The sequence below is a fragment of the Lepus europaeus genome, chromosome 1 (assembly GCF_033115175.1).
Source record: "Lepus europaeus isolate LE1 chromosome 1, mLepTim1.pri, whole genome shotgun sequence".
In the NCBI taxonomy this organism is placed as follows: Eukaryota; Metazoa; Chordata; class Mammalia; order Lagomorpha; family Leporidae; genus Lepus; species Lepus europaeus.
The window spans coordinates 23,823,890-23,838,385 of NC_084827.1; the positions used below are offsets into that span (position 1 = coordinate 23,823,890).

The following is a 14,496-nucleotide window of genomic DNA, read 5'->3' on the forward strand; positions in this document are numbered from 1 at the left end:
ATGGGAGACCAGGAGGAAGCACCTGGCTCCTGGCTCCAGATCGGCTCAGCGCGCCGGCCGCAGTGTGCGGCCTTAGCGGCCACTTGGGGGGTGAACCCACAGAAAAAGGAAGACCTTTCTCTCTGTCTCTCTCTCTCACTGTCTAACTCTGCCTGTCAAAAAAGTCTTAAATTCTTCATTTTAGAAGGCATTTTGTAATGCTGCTGACTTTTTAAATTATTTTGTTTAAGGAATACAACCTCACATTTAATATATACAGATTTGGGAACATGAAGATTCTTTCCCCCATACCTCCCTGCCACCCTTACTCTGCCCTCGTTTCTCTTCCCTCTTCCTTTACCATTCTTTTTTTTTTTTTTTTTTTTTTTTTGACAGGCAAAGCAGATAGAGAGAGAGACAGAGAAAGGTCTTCCTTTTCCGTTGATTCACCCCCCAATGACCACTGCGGCTGGCGCACCACGCTGATCTGAAGCCAGGAGCCAGGTGCTTCCTCCTGGTATCCCATGCAGGTGCAGGGCCCAAGGACTTTGGGCCATCCTCCACTGCACTCCCAGGCCATAGCAGAGAGCTGGACTGGAAGAGGAGCAACCGGGACAGAATCTGGTGCCCCAACCGGAACTAGAACCCGGGGTGCCGGCGCTGCAGGCAGAGGATTAGCCTAGTGAGCCACAGTGCCAGCAATACCATTCTTATTTTTTACAGCATTCAATTTTTCAGATATTTATGCTCATAAAATTAACCCTACACCAAGTAGAGAGTTCACTGATAAATATGAAGAAGAAAGAAAAAAAAAAAAGCCAAGCAAACAAACTTAAAAAAATTATTCCTTTGCAGTAAAGGCAAAGGCTTTTTAAAATCAGTGCATCTTAAAGTGTCAGTTTTGTTCCTACAGATTAGATGTTGGGTACTCTATTGTTTACCACAGATCAGAGAAACCATATGGTATTTGTCTTTTTGTGACTAGCTTATTTCGCTAAATATAATGGCTTCCAGTTGCATCCATTTTCTTGTAAATGAAAGGTTTTCAATATTTTACCGCTATGTAGTATTCCATAGTGTATATATACCATAATTTATTTATCTAGTCCTCACTTGTTGGACATCCGGGTTGATCCCATATCTTAGCTATTGTAAATTGAGCTGAGATGAACATGAGGGTACAGATCTCTATTTCATATGCTGATTTCATTTCCTTTGATAAATTCCCAGGAGTGGATGGCTGGTCATATGGTAGGTCTATATTAAGCTTTCTGAGATGCCTCCATATCATCTTCCACAGTGGTTGAACCAGTTTACATTCCCACCAAGAGTGGATTAAGGTACCTCTCCACATCCTCACTAGCATTTGTTGTTTGTTGATTTCTGTATGAGGGCCTAGAATTCTAATGGGGGTAAGGTGAAACCTCATTGTGATTTTAATTTGCATTTCCCTGATTGGTAGAACTCCTTAACATTTTTTCCTGTGTCTATTAGCCATTTGAATTCCCTCTCTTGAAAAATGTCTGTTTGGGTCCTTTGGCCATTTCTTGACTAGGTTATTTGTTTTGTGGTTGTTTAGTCTCTAGAACTCTGTATACATTCTGAAAGTTAATCCTTTGTCAGTTTCATAGTTTGCTAATAATTTGATGATACTGGGTCATGGATTTAGGTCTCTGATCCATTTTGAGTTGGATATTTGTATAAGGTGTCAAGTGGGGTCTTGTTTCATGCTTCTGCTTGCGGAGATCCAGTTTTCCCATCACCATTTGTTGAAAAGACTGTCTTGATTTTTGCTCTTTTGTCAAAGATAAGTTGGTTGTAGATGTGTGGATTGATTTCTGGGGTTTTTATTCTGTTCCATTGGTCTGCATGTCTATTTTTGTGCTAGTACCAGGCTGTTTCGATTATAACTTCCCTGTAGTATGTCTTCAGGTCTGGTATTGTGATGCCTCCAGCTTTGTTTTTATTGTTTAAGATTGCACTAGCTATTCAGCATCTCTTGTGTTTCCATATTAATTTTAGCATCACTTTTTCTATATCTGAGAAGAATGTTGTTAGTATTTTGATTGGGATTGCATTGAATCTATAAATTGCTTTTGGTAGTATCGACATTTTGAAGGTGTTGATTCTTGCAATCCATGAACATGGAAGATTTTTCCACTTTTTCATATCTTTTTCTATTTCTTTAATATTTTATAAATTTCATCATAGGGATTTTTGATATCTTTGGTTAAATTTATGCTAAGGTATTTACATTTTTTATAGCTATTGTGAATGGGATTGATCTTAGAAGATCTTACTCAGCTATGGCATTGTCTGGGTATACACAGGCTGTTGATTTTTGTGTGTTGATTTTATATCCTGCTACTTTATCAAACTCTTTTATGAGTTTCACTAGTCCATAGAGTCTTTTGGGTTTCCTGTATATAGAATCATGTCATCAGCAAATAGGGATAGTTTGATGTCTTCCTTCCGTATTTATGTCTGTTTGATTTTTTTCTTGCCTGGTGGCTCTGGCTAAAACTTCAAGGACATTATATAGCAATGCTGAGAATGGGCATCCTTGTGTTTCCATAGCATAATGATAATGCCTCCAATTTTTCCCCATTCAATAGGATACTGGTTGTGGGTTTGTTATAAATTGCTATGATTATGTTGAAGGATGTTCTTTTATAATGTTTGCTTAAGCTTTTCATCATAAAAGGATGTTGAATTTTTTCAAAAGCTTTCTCTGCATATATTGAGATAATGACGTGGTTTTTGGTCTTCAATTTGTTAATGAGGTTTACTCCATTTATTGATTTTCAGATGTTGATCCATCCCTGCATACCAGGGATAAATCCCACTTAGTCTGGGTGAACGATGTTTCTGATGTGTTGGATTTGATTGGCTATAGTATTTTGTTGATGATTTTTGCATCTATGTTCATCAGGGATTTTGGTCTATAGTTGTCTTCATCTTGTTCTGGCTTAGGTATTAAGGTGATGCAGGCTTCAAAGAAGGAGTTCAGAAGGATTCCTTCTTTTTTGATTGTTTTGCATAATTTTAGAAGGATTGGGATTAGTTCTTCCTTAAATGTCTGGTAGAATTCAGCAGTGAAGCTGTCAGGACCTGGGCTTTTATTTGTTAGAAGGGTCTTTCTTACTGATTGTATCTTTGTCTTGGTTATTGATTTATGTAAGTGTTCTGTCTGCATGATGCAGTTTAGGTACGTTGTATGTGTCCAGGAATCTGTCAGTTTCTTCAAGTTTTCCTGATTTGTTGGCATACAGTTTTTTGAAGTACTCAGTACTTCCTGATGATTCTTTTTAATCTCTGATTTGGTGATTTGGGTGTTAGCCCTTTTTTTTTTTTTTTGGGTCAATTGGCCTAATGGTGTGTCTGTTTTGTTTATTTTTTCAAAAAACCAGCAATTCATTTCACTGATCTTTTGTATTTTTTTGTTTCAATTTTATTACTTTAATTTTAATTCTTTTCTCCTAATTTTACATTTGGTTTATTGTTGTTTTCCAAAAATTTTCCATAAAAATTTTCCAAAATTTTTGATGTAGGCACTAATTGCTATAAACTTCCCTCTTAATATTGCTTTTGCCATACACATAAGTTTTGATATGTTGTGTTGTCATCTTCATTTGTTTCCAGAATATTTTTGATTTCTTTTATGACCCACTCCTCATTTTAGGAGCATATTGTTCAATTCTCCATGTATTTGCATATGTTCTTGAGCTCTTTGAGTCTCCATGTATTTGCATATGTTCTTGAGCTCTTGAGCTCCATGTATTTGCATATGTTCTTGAGTCCATATGGTTTTGAGCTTTAATCCTCGTGATCAGAGAAAGTACGTGGTATGGTTGATTTTTTTTTAATTTGCTGAGGCTTGTTTTATGTTCTACTATATTGTCTATCTTAGAGAAAGTTCTGTGCACTGCTGAGAAGAATGTGTATTCTGCCACTGCGAGATGAATAGTTCTGTAGATATCAGTTAGGTCCATTTGGTTCATAGTGTCAATTAGCTTTGTTTCATTGTTGTTTTTCTGTCTTGTTGATCTATCCAGTCATGACAGTGGGGTGTTAAATCCCCATTACTATTGTACTGGATTCTGTCTCCCTTTATTAATAGTTCTTTTAATTACCCAGGCACCCTGTAGTTGGGTGCATATACATTTATTATTGTAACATCTTTCTGTTGTATTGATCCCTTAATCATTATATGTGTACTTCCTTGTCTCTTTTAACTGTTTTTGTGTTAAAGTCTATTTTGTTTTATATTAGGATGGCTACATCTGCCCCCACACCCCCCCCACCCCCCCCCACCCCCGTTAGCATGGAGTATCTGTTTCTGTCCTTTCACTTTCAGTCTACATGTGTCTTTGTTGGTGTGGTGTGTGTTTCTTGTAGGCAGCAAATAGATGGATCTTTTTTTTTTTTTTAAATCCATTCAGCCAGTCTATATCTTTTTAACTGGAAATTTGAGGCCATTTACATTCAGGGTAACTATTGACAATTAACCACTTGGTCCTGCCATTTTTCTACAAATGTTCCTATCTTTTGCTTTGAATTTCTTTTGTTCTTTTACTGTGGTGGGGTAGGATTTCTGTCTTTGCATTCTTTTGTGATGATGGCTTTCTGTGTTTCTATGTATAACACATCCCTAAGCATCTTTTGTAAGGCTGGATTAGTGGTGACACATTCTCTTAATTTCTGTTTGTTCTGGAAGGTCTTTATTTCACCTTCATTTATAAATGATAGCTTTGCAGGGTACAGTTTCTGGGTTGACTTTTTTTTTCTCTTAAGATTTGAACTATATCTTGCCATTGACTTCTAGTCTGTAGAGTTTCTGATGAGAAGTCATCAGTGCAGAGGCAGAAGCACTTGGATCATCCTCTGTGCTTTCTCAATGCATTAGCAGGGAGCTGGTTTGGATATGGAGCAGCCAAGACTTGAACTGGCAGCCATATGGAACACCAGCCCCTGCCTTAATTCTTATTAGGACAATGTGAAGTGTGTCCTATTTTTTTCCTAAACTCCAATTGTTAGTGTAATTTCTTGAAAGTAATTTTGCTTTATGTCTTAATTGACTTGTTGCCTTTTTATTTCATTAATTTGTCAGACCTTATTCCAGTACTATATTGTCTTGTTTACTTTAACTTTGTAGTACATCTTAAAGTCATGCAGTGTATGTCCTCCAGTGTTCTTAAATTTCAAGATTCTTTTCACTATTCTAGATTATTTGCATTAACACTTTAGTGATAGAAGCTGCATCTCAGTTCCATAATAAAACCTCTGTATTTTGACTTTAGATGACATTCAATCTACAGATTAATTTGCGGAGAATTGATATATTGACAATGTTGAGGTTTCCAAATGTTGAATATCACATCTCAGTATTTATTTATATTTTCTTCAGTTTCACTCAACAATATTGGAATTCTCAATGCCACATAGAATTTTTAATGGACTTACAAAATAATTATTTTTTCTTCTCCTTTCTGTAGGTTCTGGATCAGTATCACTGTATGAGGTAGAAAGATGTCAACAGCTGTCTGCTACAAGTAAGAACATGTATTATTTTGGAGATGGCATACAGTATAGTAATAAGCATAGTAAAGTCTGTCCTTATGCTCACCACATAACCCATTCTTTCCTAATAGTGAGAGCAGATACCCATGAGGGTGAAAATGTCTGGTTAACTTACCCTATATTGGCATAAAATGGAACCCATATAGATATGTCTTTATATTCAATACATATTTTAAATATTATAAATATTTTATATTTATATACCTCTAAGGTTTGTGAATATATCATTATAATATTTAACAGTATAATAGGACTTATTTTTAGTTTAAGGATATAAAATATACTCTATAGTGTTAATTTTAATCAGTTCACATTATGCATTTAAGTGTTCCCATAAAAGAACTTCTTAAATATACCCCAGAATTTTAATGATAGTAGTAATAGTATATCTGTTAGATATCTTCCTTTTGTTTTATAGCTAAGATGAAAAAAAATTTTTTAGAAATGTAGTTTTAATATTAAGTTTAATAAATAATATGCTACTGTAAAAATTAGTTTCTCATATTGGACAAAGATAACAAATTTGGAAGGGAAAAGATGGATAAAAAGCATGTGTTACTGTAGTGTGTATGTATTCACATATACAGATTCATACATATGTACATGCATATTTGAATATTTAGTATGTGTGTGTATTCTATGTGTGTATTCCCTCCTGGGAGCCATGAAAGGGCTTAGAGATAATTGCATTCCAGCAGTAATAAACATACTTAGTATACCAGTCTTGGTTTATAAATAAATCAACACTCCTTAGAGAAATGGCAGATTTCAGAGCCAGGAAAGAGGACTTACCAGATAGGTCTGAAACATCTTGTAGTACCAGAAAGTCAAAAGGTTCTGAGTTAACGATGGATCCTGTCAGATGACATATAACATTACATTTCAAATCTGGAGTAATTTGAACTGCAGAATAATATTAGTTGTGAATTAGAACTCACCGAATAAAATGATGCATGAGTCCATGTTGATAATAAACTTATATATAAATAAGAGGGATTGGATGGAAAACTTTTTAAGAGTGGCAATTAATTTAAAGAAACAATAAAATTAGAAGAAAATTAAAAGACCTTTTTACAACCATCATGGTAATTATTGATTTAGATGTAAATCAATGGATCCTAAATTGTTGGAATCCTAAATGTTTGAAGAATAAAATATTGACATTTTCCCAAGTACCTTCATTTTTTTTTTTTTTTTAATTTTTGACAGGCAGAGTGGACAGTGAGAGAGAGACAGAGAGAAAGGTCTTCCTTTTGCCATTGGTTCACCCTCCAATGGCCGCCGCGGTAGGCGCGCTGCGGCCGGCGCACAGCGCTGATCCGATGGCAGGAGCCAGGTGCTTATCCTGGTCTCCCATGGGGTGCAGGACCCAAGTACTTGGGCCATCCTCCACTGCACTCCCTGGCCACAGCAGAGAGCTGGCCTGGAAGAGGGGCAACCGGGACAGGATCGGTGCCCCGACCAGGACTAGAACCCGGTGTGCCGGCGCCGCAAGGCGGAGGATTAGCCTAGTGAGCCGCGGCGCCGGCCCAAGTACCTTCATTTTAATTGCAGAGGAGGTAAACCATAAGCGTGTAGTACAGAAAGCTGTTGGACACTGCCTTCACCAACTGCACAAAGTTACCTCCCTGGTAATAGAAACATTAACATCATAAACCTTGGTTGTGATATACTAAGACATACACAGTATCACTTATGTAATGTTTATGCCAGAAATTCATAATCTAAATATGAGCCTGAGGAAAAGCCAAACTCAGCCATTTTCATGTTTCTCCAACAAAATAAATGGTCTGTATTTCTGAAGGATATCAGTGTCATGAAAGACTACAAAAATCTGAGGAACCATTCCACATTTAGGAAGTCCAAAGAAGTGTGAAAAATAACTGTAATCCATGATCAGGATTGTATCTTGGTTCCAAAACTAAAGTGTTAAAAAGAACATTTTGTTGACCATTGAACAAATTTTAATAATAACTTGATTTGATGATAGTGAAATCAGTGTTAAATTTTCTGGTGTTGAAAGTTGTATGTAGGGGGCCGGCGCTGTGGCTCACTTGGTTAATCCTCCTCCTGTGGCGCTGGCATCCCATATGGGCACCGGGTTCTAGTCCCGGTTGCTCCTGATCCAGTCCAGCTCTCTGCTGTGGCCCGGGAGGGCAGTGGAGGATGGCCCAAGTGCTTGGGCTCCTGTACCCACATGGGAGACCAGGAAGAAGCACCTGGCTCCTGGCAAGTCATGGTGAAAAGCTTACCATAAGTCTTTACTTATTCTTCAGTTTTTTCCTTCAATTTGAAAGTGTTTTTTAGATGAAAATTTAAAAGCTGTACCTTAAAATGAGTTTGAAGCAAATGCTCAATTGATCAGGTCTGTCAGTAGCATTTTGTTTTTAAACAAAAATGGCCCATTGTAAACTTCCTTGAAGGAAAATTTATTCATTGATGACTTAGTTGGATTAAAGTGAGGTACAGAAAGAAATTGTCATAGCCATTTGAGGTTTATAGTGTTTATGTATCCCTTTTCATTTTCTAAAACACAGGAAAGTGTTAAGCTAGAATATCTGGTGAGCAGAGTTAGGGTTATTACCTTAAGCTGAAGTTCACCAAAAATTTTTATTTACCCAATTATAAATTGATCACTACCATCTCAAGCCTTCTTTCTACCTTTACTTGAGGACATTCATTTTACCTGCTTCCCAGACAATTATTAATTGTACTGAATGCTTTTATCTGACTTTTTTATTAGTGTGACTAATTCCTCTTTCTTATTGTTTCCTCTACTACTTTCTCTCTTCTTTCTCTTTCCTCTGTTAAAACTCCTACTTTCACTGCCAGGACAATTATATTACTCCTACTGTCCCTTCCAACTCCAACAGTCAGATTCCTTCTTACAAATGTTAATTCTGTAATTTGAAATATCATAAAGAGGAGCTGACAAATATTTAGCAAATGTACTGCATTTCAATTAGAATTTAACCTATTAGCCAGTAGATATCTAAGAGATCAGTCTTTAGCAAATATTTTAATATTTCTTAAATAGCATAATTTTATTGATTAAATGAACTTTGCTCTTTTCCCTAAATTAATCAAGAAATCTCCAATAGTCCCCCATAAAAAATGTTTTGCACAGACTACACAATTCAAATCTTTCTTGTCCTAGTTATCCAACATTTATTCATTACGTTTATTGAGTATCTGCTATGTGCCTGGTACTATGCTTGTGGGCTTGGATGTATATCAAATATTAAAAGTATGTTTGGTTTCATGGAGTTAACAGCTAATACAGTTTAATTAGATTTTATACTATATTTTTGGGTACGGGGTAAGTCATATATACATTCATGTAGATTATTCTGATTTAACATAAAAATTATTTGCAGTACTTACAGATCATCAATATTTGGAGAAAACACCACTGTGTGCCATTTTGAAACAAAAAACTCCTAAACAATATCGCATCCGAGCAAAATTGAGATCTTATAAGCCCAAAAGTCTCTATCAGTCTGTTAAACTTCATTGTCCTAAATGTCATTCACTGTAAGTATTTTCAATAATAAAACAGAAGTTTTCCTGTATATTATTGTACATATATCATCTAAACAATTTTCACTCCTGAGAAGGCGCAAATTGTGATTTTTTTTATGTATTATATTTTGAAAGAATGGTAGTTTTCAAGGAAAAATACTAAATTATTAGTAAATTCCACTGATTTGTTCTTAATTAATAAAAATATATATCATTTCTAGGTTTGAAATTCAGCTTTTTAATCAGAAGTAATGATAAATAATAAATTAGGTTGGGGCCAGCACTGTGGAGTGGCAGATAAAGCCACCGCCTGCCGTGCTGGCATCCTATTTGGGCACCAGTTCGTGTCCCTGCTGCTGCACTTCTCATCTAGCTCTGCTCTGGCCTGGAAATGCAGTAGAGGATGGCCCAAGTCTTTGGGCCCCTGCACCTCTGTGGAAAGGCCTGGAGGAAGTTCCTGGCTCCAGATCAGCACAGTTCCAGCCGTTGTGGCCAGTTAGGGGGTGAACTGCTGGATGGAAGACCTCTCTCTCGCCTTTTCTCTATGTGTAACTCTGACTTTCAAATGAATAAATAAATCTAAAAAGTAAATAATAAATCAGGAATATATTTGAAGAGACTTTCACATTGGTCAAAAATCTAACTTTCTGAGGACGTGCCTTACGGCCCAGCAGGTTAAACTTCCCTAAGATGCCTGCATCAGGTATCAGAGTGCCAGAATCAAGTCCCACCTCCACTTCTGATCCAGTTTCCTGCTGATGCACACCCTTGTAAGCAACAGATGACTCAGGTACTTGGGACCCTGCCCCTAACAAGCGAATAAGTTTCCTATTTTGTGACGTTGGCCTTCCTGAGTCCCAGCTTTTGAGGACATCTGGAAAGTGAACCAACCGATTAACAGATGGAATAAATTTTTCTGTCTCTCCCTCTATCGTGCATTATAAATAAATAGCTTCTTATTTATATTAACTGAAATTCTTTTAATTAGAAAATTTTAACTGATGCATAACAATTTCACATTTATGCAGTACCATGTGATATTTTGATACATGTATATACATTGTGTGGTGTTCAAATCATTAAACGTAGATCCTACACATACGATTTCTGTATGGTGAAAGCACTCAAAATCATTTCTTTTTGTAAAAAAATACACTATACTATCATTACTGTTATCCCTATACCATGCAAGAGAATGCCAGAGCTGCTTTCTTCTGGATTAATAAATTAAAACCTGTTAATCAACCTTTTCCCATCCCTCCGTTCTCTGAACCCTGCTAAGCTTCATGTAACCACCATTCTATTCACACCTACTAAGAGATTAACTTTTTTAGATTCTGTAAGTGAGATTATGAAGTACTTTTCTTTATATGTCTGGCCTGTTTCACTTAACATAAGGAGTGTAGTTCCATCTATGTTGTTGCAATTGACAGAGTTTCATCCTTTTTTATAACTGAATAGTATTCCATTGTGTATAGCCACCAAATTTTCTTTATCTACTCTGACACTTAGGCTTCTATTTTTTCACTGTTGTGAATAGTATTGCAATAAACATGGAATACAATGTCTCTTCAAAAGACTGATTTTATTTCTATTGGATATATACAGAGTAAAGGTCTTTCTGGGTCATATAGTAATTTAATTTTTTGAAGAGCTTCAGTATTTAGTGTTTTTACCATGAAAGTTTATTGAATTTTATCAAATGCCATTTTTTACATCTGTTGAACTGATTGCATAATTTAAGTTTAGTTTGGCATATCACATTTACTAATTTGCATATGTTCAAACATCCTTACCTCCCTGTGATGAATCCCACCTTATCATGATGAATAGTATTTTTAATAGGCTATTTGATTTGATTGAAGATTTTTTCATCTGTGTTCATAAAGGAGTTGTCTATGTGAGTATTATATTCTTATATGGTTTTAGTTTTTTTTAAAGATTTTTTTTTTAAATTTATTTGGAAGGTGGAGTAACAGAGAGAGAGGTCTTCCATCTGCTGGTTCACTCTCCAAAATGGCTGCAACAGCCAGAGCTGGGCCAATCCAAAGCCAGGAGCTTCTTCTAGGTCTCCCAGGTGTAGGGGCCCAAGGACTTGGGCCATTTCTACTGCTCTGCTGCTGCTTTCCCAGGCCATGGCAGAGAGCTGAATCAGAAATGGAGCAGCCGGGACTTGAGTCTCTGCCCATATGGGATGCTGGCACTGCAGGAGGCAGCTTTACTGGCTATGCCACATCACTGGCCCTCTGGTTTTAGTTTTAAACTAATGCTGACTGCATAGAATGGGCTAGAATGAATATTCTCTTCTGTATTTTGGAAGAATTTAAATGTTTGCTAAATTGAATGGTGAAGCCATCTGCTACTGAACTTTTCTTTGATAGGGGACTTTATTGCTGAGTCACTCTCATTATAAGTCAGTTATTGGTCTTTTCAGGTGCTCTCTTCATGATTCTATTATGGTAAGATGTGCTTGTCTAGTCATTCATCTTCTGCTTTGTAAAATTATTGGTATATAATTATTCATAATAGTTTCTAGTGATCTTATGTATTTCTATGGAGTAAGTTTGTAATGTCTTTCTTTTTGTCTCTAATTTGGGTCTTTTCTCTTTGTTTAGCTAAGAGTTTGTCAATTTTGTTTCTTTTCTAAGAACCAGCTTTTCATTTCCTGGATTTTTTGCTTTGTTTTAGATTCTTTTTCATTGTTTCTTCTCCAATGTTTATTATCATTCATTTTACAAATTTTGAGTTTGTTTTTCTCATTCCTTGAGGTATAGGGTTCTATGCTGTTTATTTTATATCTGTTGTGTTTTTAGATGTGTTGGTTGCTATAAATTTCTTAGTATGCTTTGCCTGTATCCCATGGGTTTTTGTATGTTGTGTTTCTATTTTAATTCATTTCAAGAAGTTTTTTAATTATTCAAGAATAAGTTAATTTCTATATATTTGCATAGTTTCCTAATTTTTTCTTATTGAGTACTAAGGTTTTATTTATTTTCTTTTTTTGCATTGTGGTCAGAAAAGATACTTGATGTGTTTTTGCATGTTTTAAATTTGTTGAGACATGTTTTTATGGCCTACTATTTGATCTAGTCAAATAGTTTCCATGTACTGTTAAGAATGTATATATTCTGCAGTTTGCATGGACTATTCTAGGGATGTCTGCTAAGTCCAGTTGGTATAAGGTGCAGTTTATCTGCTATTTGTTGATTTTCTGTCTTGATGGTCTGTCCATTTCTCAAAGTAGACTGTTACATCCCCCTGTTGTATTGAAATCTCTCTCTCCTTAAGTCTATTAATATTGCTCTATGTATTTGGGTACTCTGATATTGGGTGCATATATATTTACTATTTTTTGACTTAAAGTCTATTTTACCTGTTATAAGTATGGCTACTCTATTTTTTTCTTCAAGTCCAATTGCCTTAATACCTTTTTCCATACCTTTAATTTCAGCCCATAATTGTTTTTAGAAGTGAAGTTAGTTTCTTGTAAGAAGGATCTAGTTGGGTCTTGACTTGTTTTCTAGTTTGTTAGTTCCTTTCTTTCTTTCTCCCTCTCTCATAGCCCTCCTTTGTGGTTCAGTGATTTTCTCCAGTAATGTGTTTTTAGTCCTTATTACGTTTGTTATTCTACTATAGAGTTTTGTTCTGTATTTACTGTGAGGCTTATGGAAAAACATTTTTATTATTACAGGCTATTTTAAATGGTAGCACCTTGGCATTGCTCATTAAAGATAGGAATGGAAACAAGGAATTTTAAAAATACTAATAAAAATTCTATACATATACTCCATTCCTTATATTTTAAAATTCTGATATTCCATTGTATATATCTGCATTGCCTATCTTGATATGTTAATAGTTGTTATTTTAAATCATTTTTATTTAGTGGTCATACTAAAATATGAGTGGTTATGACTGTGACTGGAACATTACAGCATTATGAATTTCTGTAGCTGCTCTTACCAGTGAGCTACCTTCTGGTATTTTCTTCTTTTTCATTAGTGTCTCATTCTTTCAGTTGGAAAAACTTCCTTTATATTTCTTGTAGTACAGGACTATTGAAGTTGGACTCAATTAGCTAATATTTTGTTGATAATTTTTACATCTGTGTTCATCAGTGATTTTGGCCTATAGTCTTCTTTCTGTTGTATCTTTTTCTGGCTTAGGAATTAAGGTGATGCTAGCTTCACAAAAGGATTTTGGGAGGATTCCCTCCCTTTTAATTGTTTTAAATAGCTTGATAATAATTGGAATTCATTCGTTAAATGTCTGGTAGAATTCAGCAGTGAGGCCATCTGTTCCTGGGCTGCATTTTATTGGGAAGGTCTTTAACTGATTCAGTCTCCATTTTGGTTATTGGCATTTTTAGGTTTCCTATGCCTTCATGACTCAATTTAGGTAGGTTTTATGTGTCCTGGAATCTATCCATTTCTTCTAGGTGTCCCAGTTTTTTGCATACAGCTCTTTGTAGTAATTCCTGAGGATTCTTTTTATTTTTGTGATGTCCTCCCCTACTAGTTTTGGGTTTGGTTTGCTGTATTTTTTCTAGATCCTTGAGATGCATTGATAACTCATTTATTTGGTACCTTTCCACTTTCTTGATGGGCTCTAAGTGCTATAAACTTTCCTCTTAACACTGCTTTTGCTATATATCATAAGTTTTGATATAATTTAGTATCATCTTCATTTGTTTTCAGAAATTTGTTTCTCGATTTCTTCTGTGACCCGTTGTCCATTCAGGAACACATTATTCAGTCTCATTTTGTTTTCATTTATTCTAGAGATTCTTGAGTTGTTGATTTCCAGCTTCATTCCACTGTGGTCAGAGAAGATGCATGGTATGATTTCTGTTGTTTTGAATTTGCTGGGCCTAGCATGTCATGTGTCCTAGATAAAGTTCCATGCACTGGTGAAAAGCATGTGTATTCTGCAACTGTGGGGTAAAAAATTCTGTATCAGTTAGGTCCATTTGGTCCATAGTTTCGATTAGCTCTGCTGTTTCTTTGTTGATTTTCTGTCTAGTTGATCTTTCCATTGTTGAATGTAGGGTGCTGACATTCCTCCATTACCATTGTATTGGAGTTTATGTGTCCCTTTAGGTCTATTAACATTTCTTTTAAATAGCCAGGTATACTGTGTTTGAGTGCATATACATTTATACTAGTTACATCTTCCTGTTGAATTGATCCCTTAATCATTACATAGTACCCTTCTTAGTCATTTTTAACAGTTTTTGTGTTAGTCTATTTTGTGTGATGTTAGGATGGCTATACCTGCCATTTGTTGCTTTCCATCAACATGGAATATTTTTCCATCTTTTCACTTTCTGTGTATCTTTTTTGGTGAGATGTGTTTCTTGTAGGCAGCAAATAGATCAGTCTTGTTTTTTAATCCATTTGTCCAGTCTGTATCTTT

At 35.6% G+C, this 14,496-nt stretch overlaps 1 protein-coding gene across 11 annotated transcripts in view; it reads left to right on the top strand.

Annotated features, from left to right (window-relative positions):
* POT1 (protection of telomeres 1) overlaps window positions 1-14,496 on the top strand; it is a 120,461-nt gene that overhangs the window by 88,281 nt on the left and 17,684 nt on the right. For all 11 annotated transcript variants that reach the window (XM_062204576.1, XM_062204527.1, XM_062204634.1 and 8 more), the window contains 2 exons: window positions 5,475-5,531; window positions 8,937-9,093. In XM_062204576.1, the coding sequence (XP_062060560.1) occupies window positions 5,475-5,531; window positions 8,937-9,093 (214 nt within the window). The remainder of the gene's footprint in view (window positions 1-5,474; window positions 5,532-8,936; window positions 9,094-14,496) is intronic.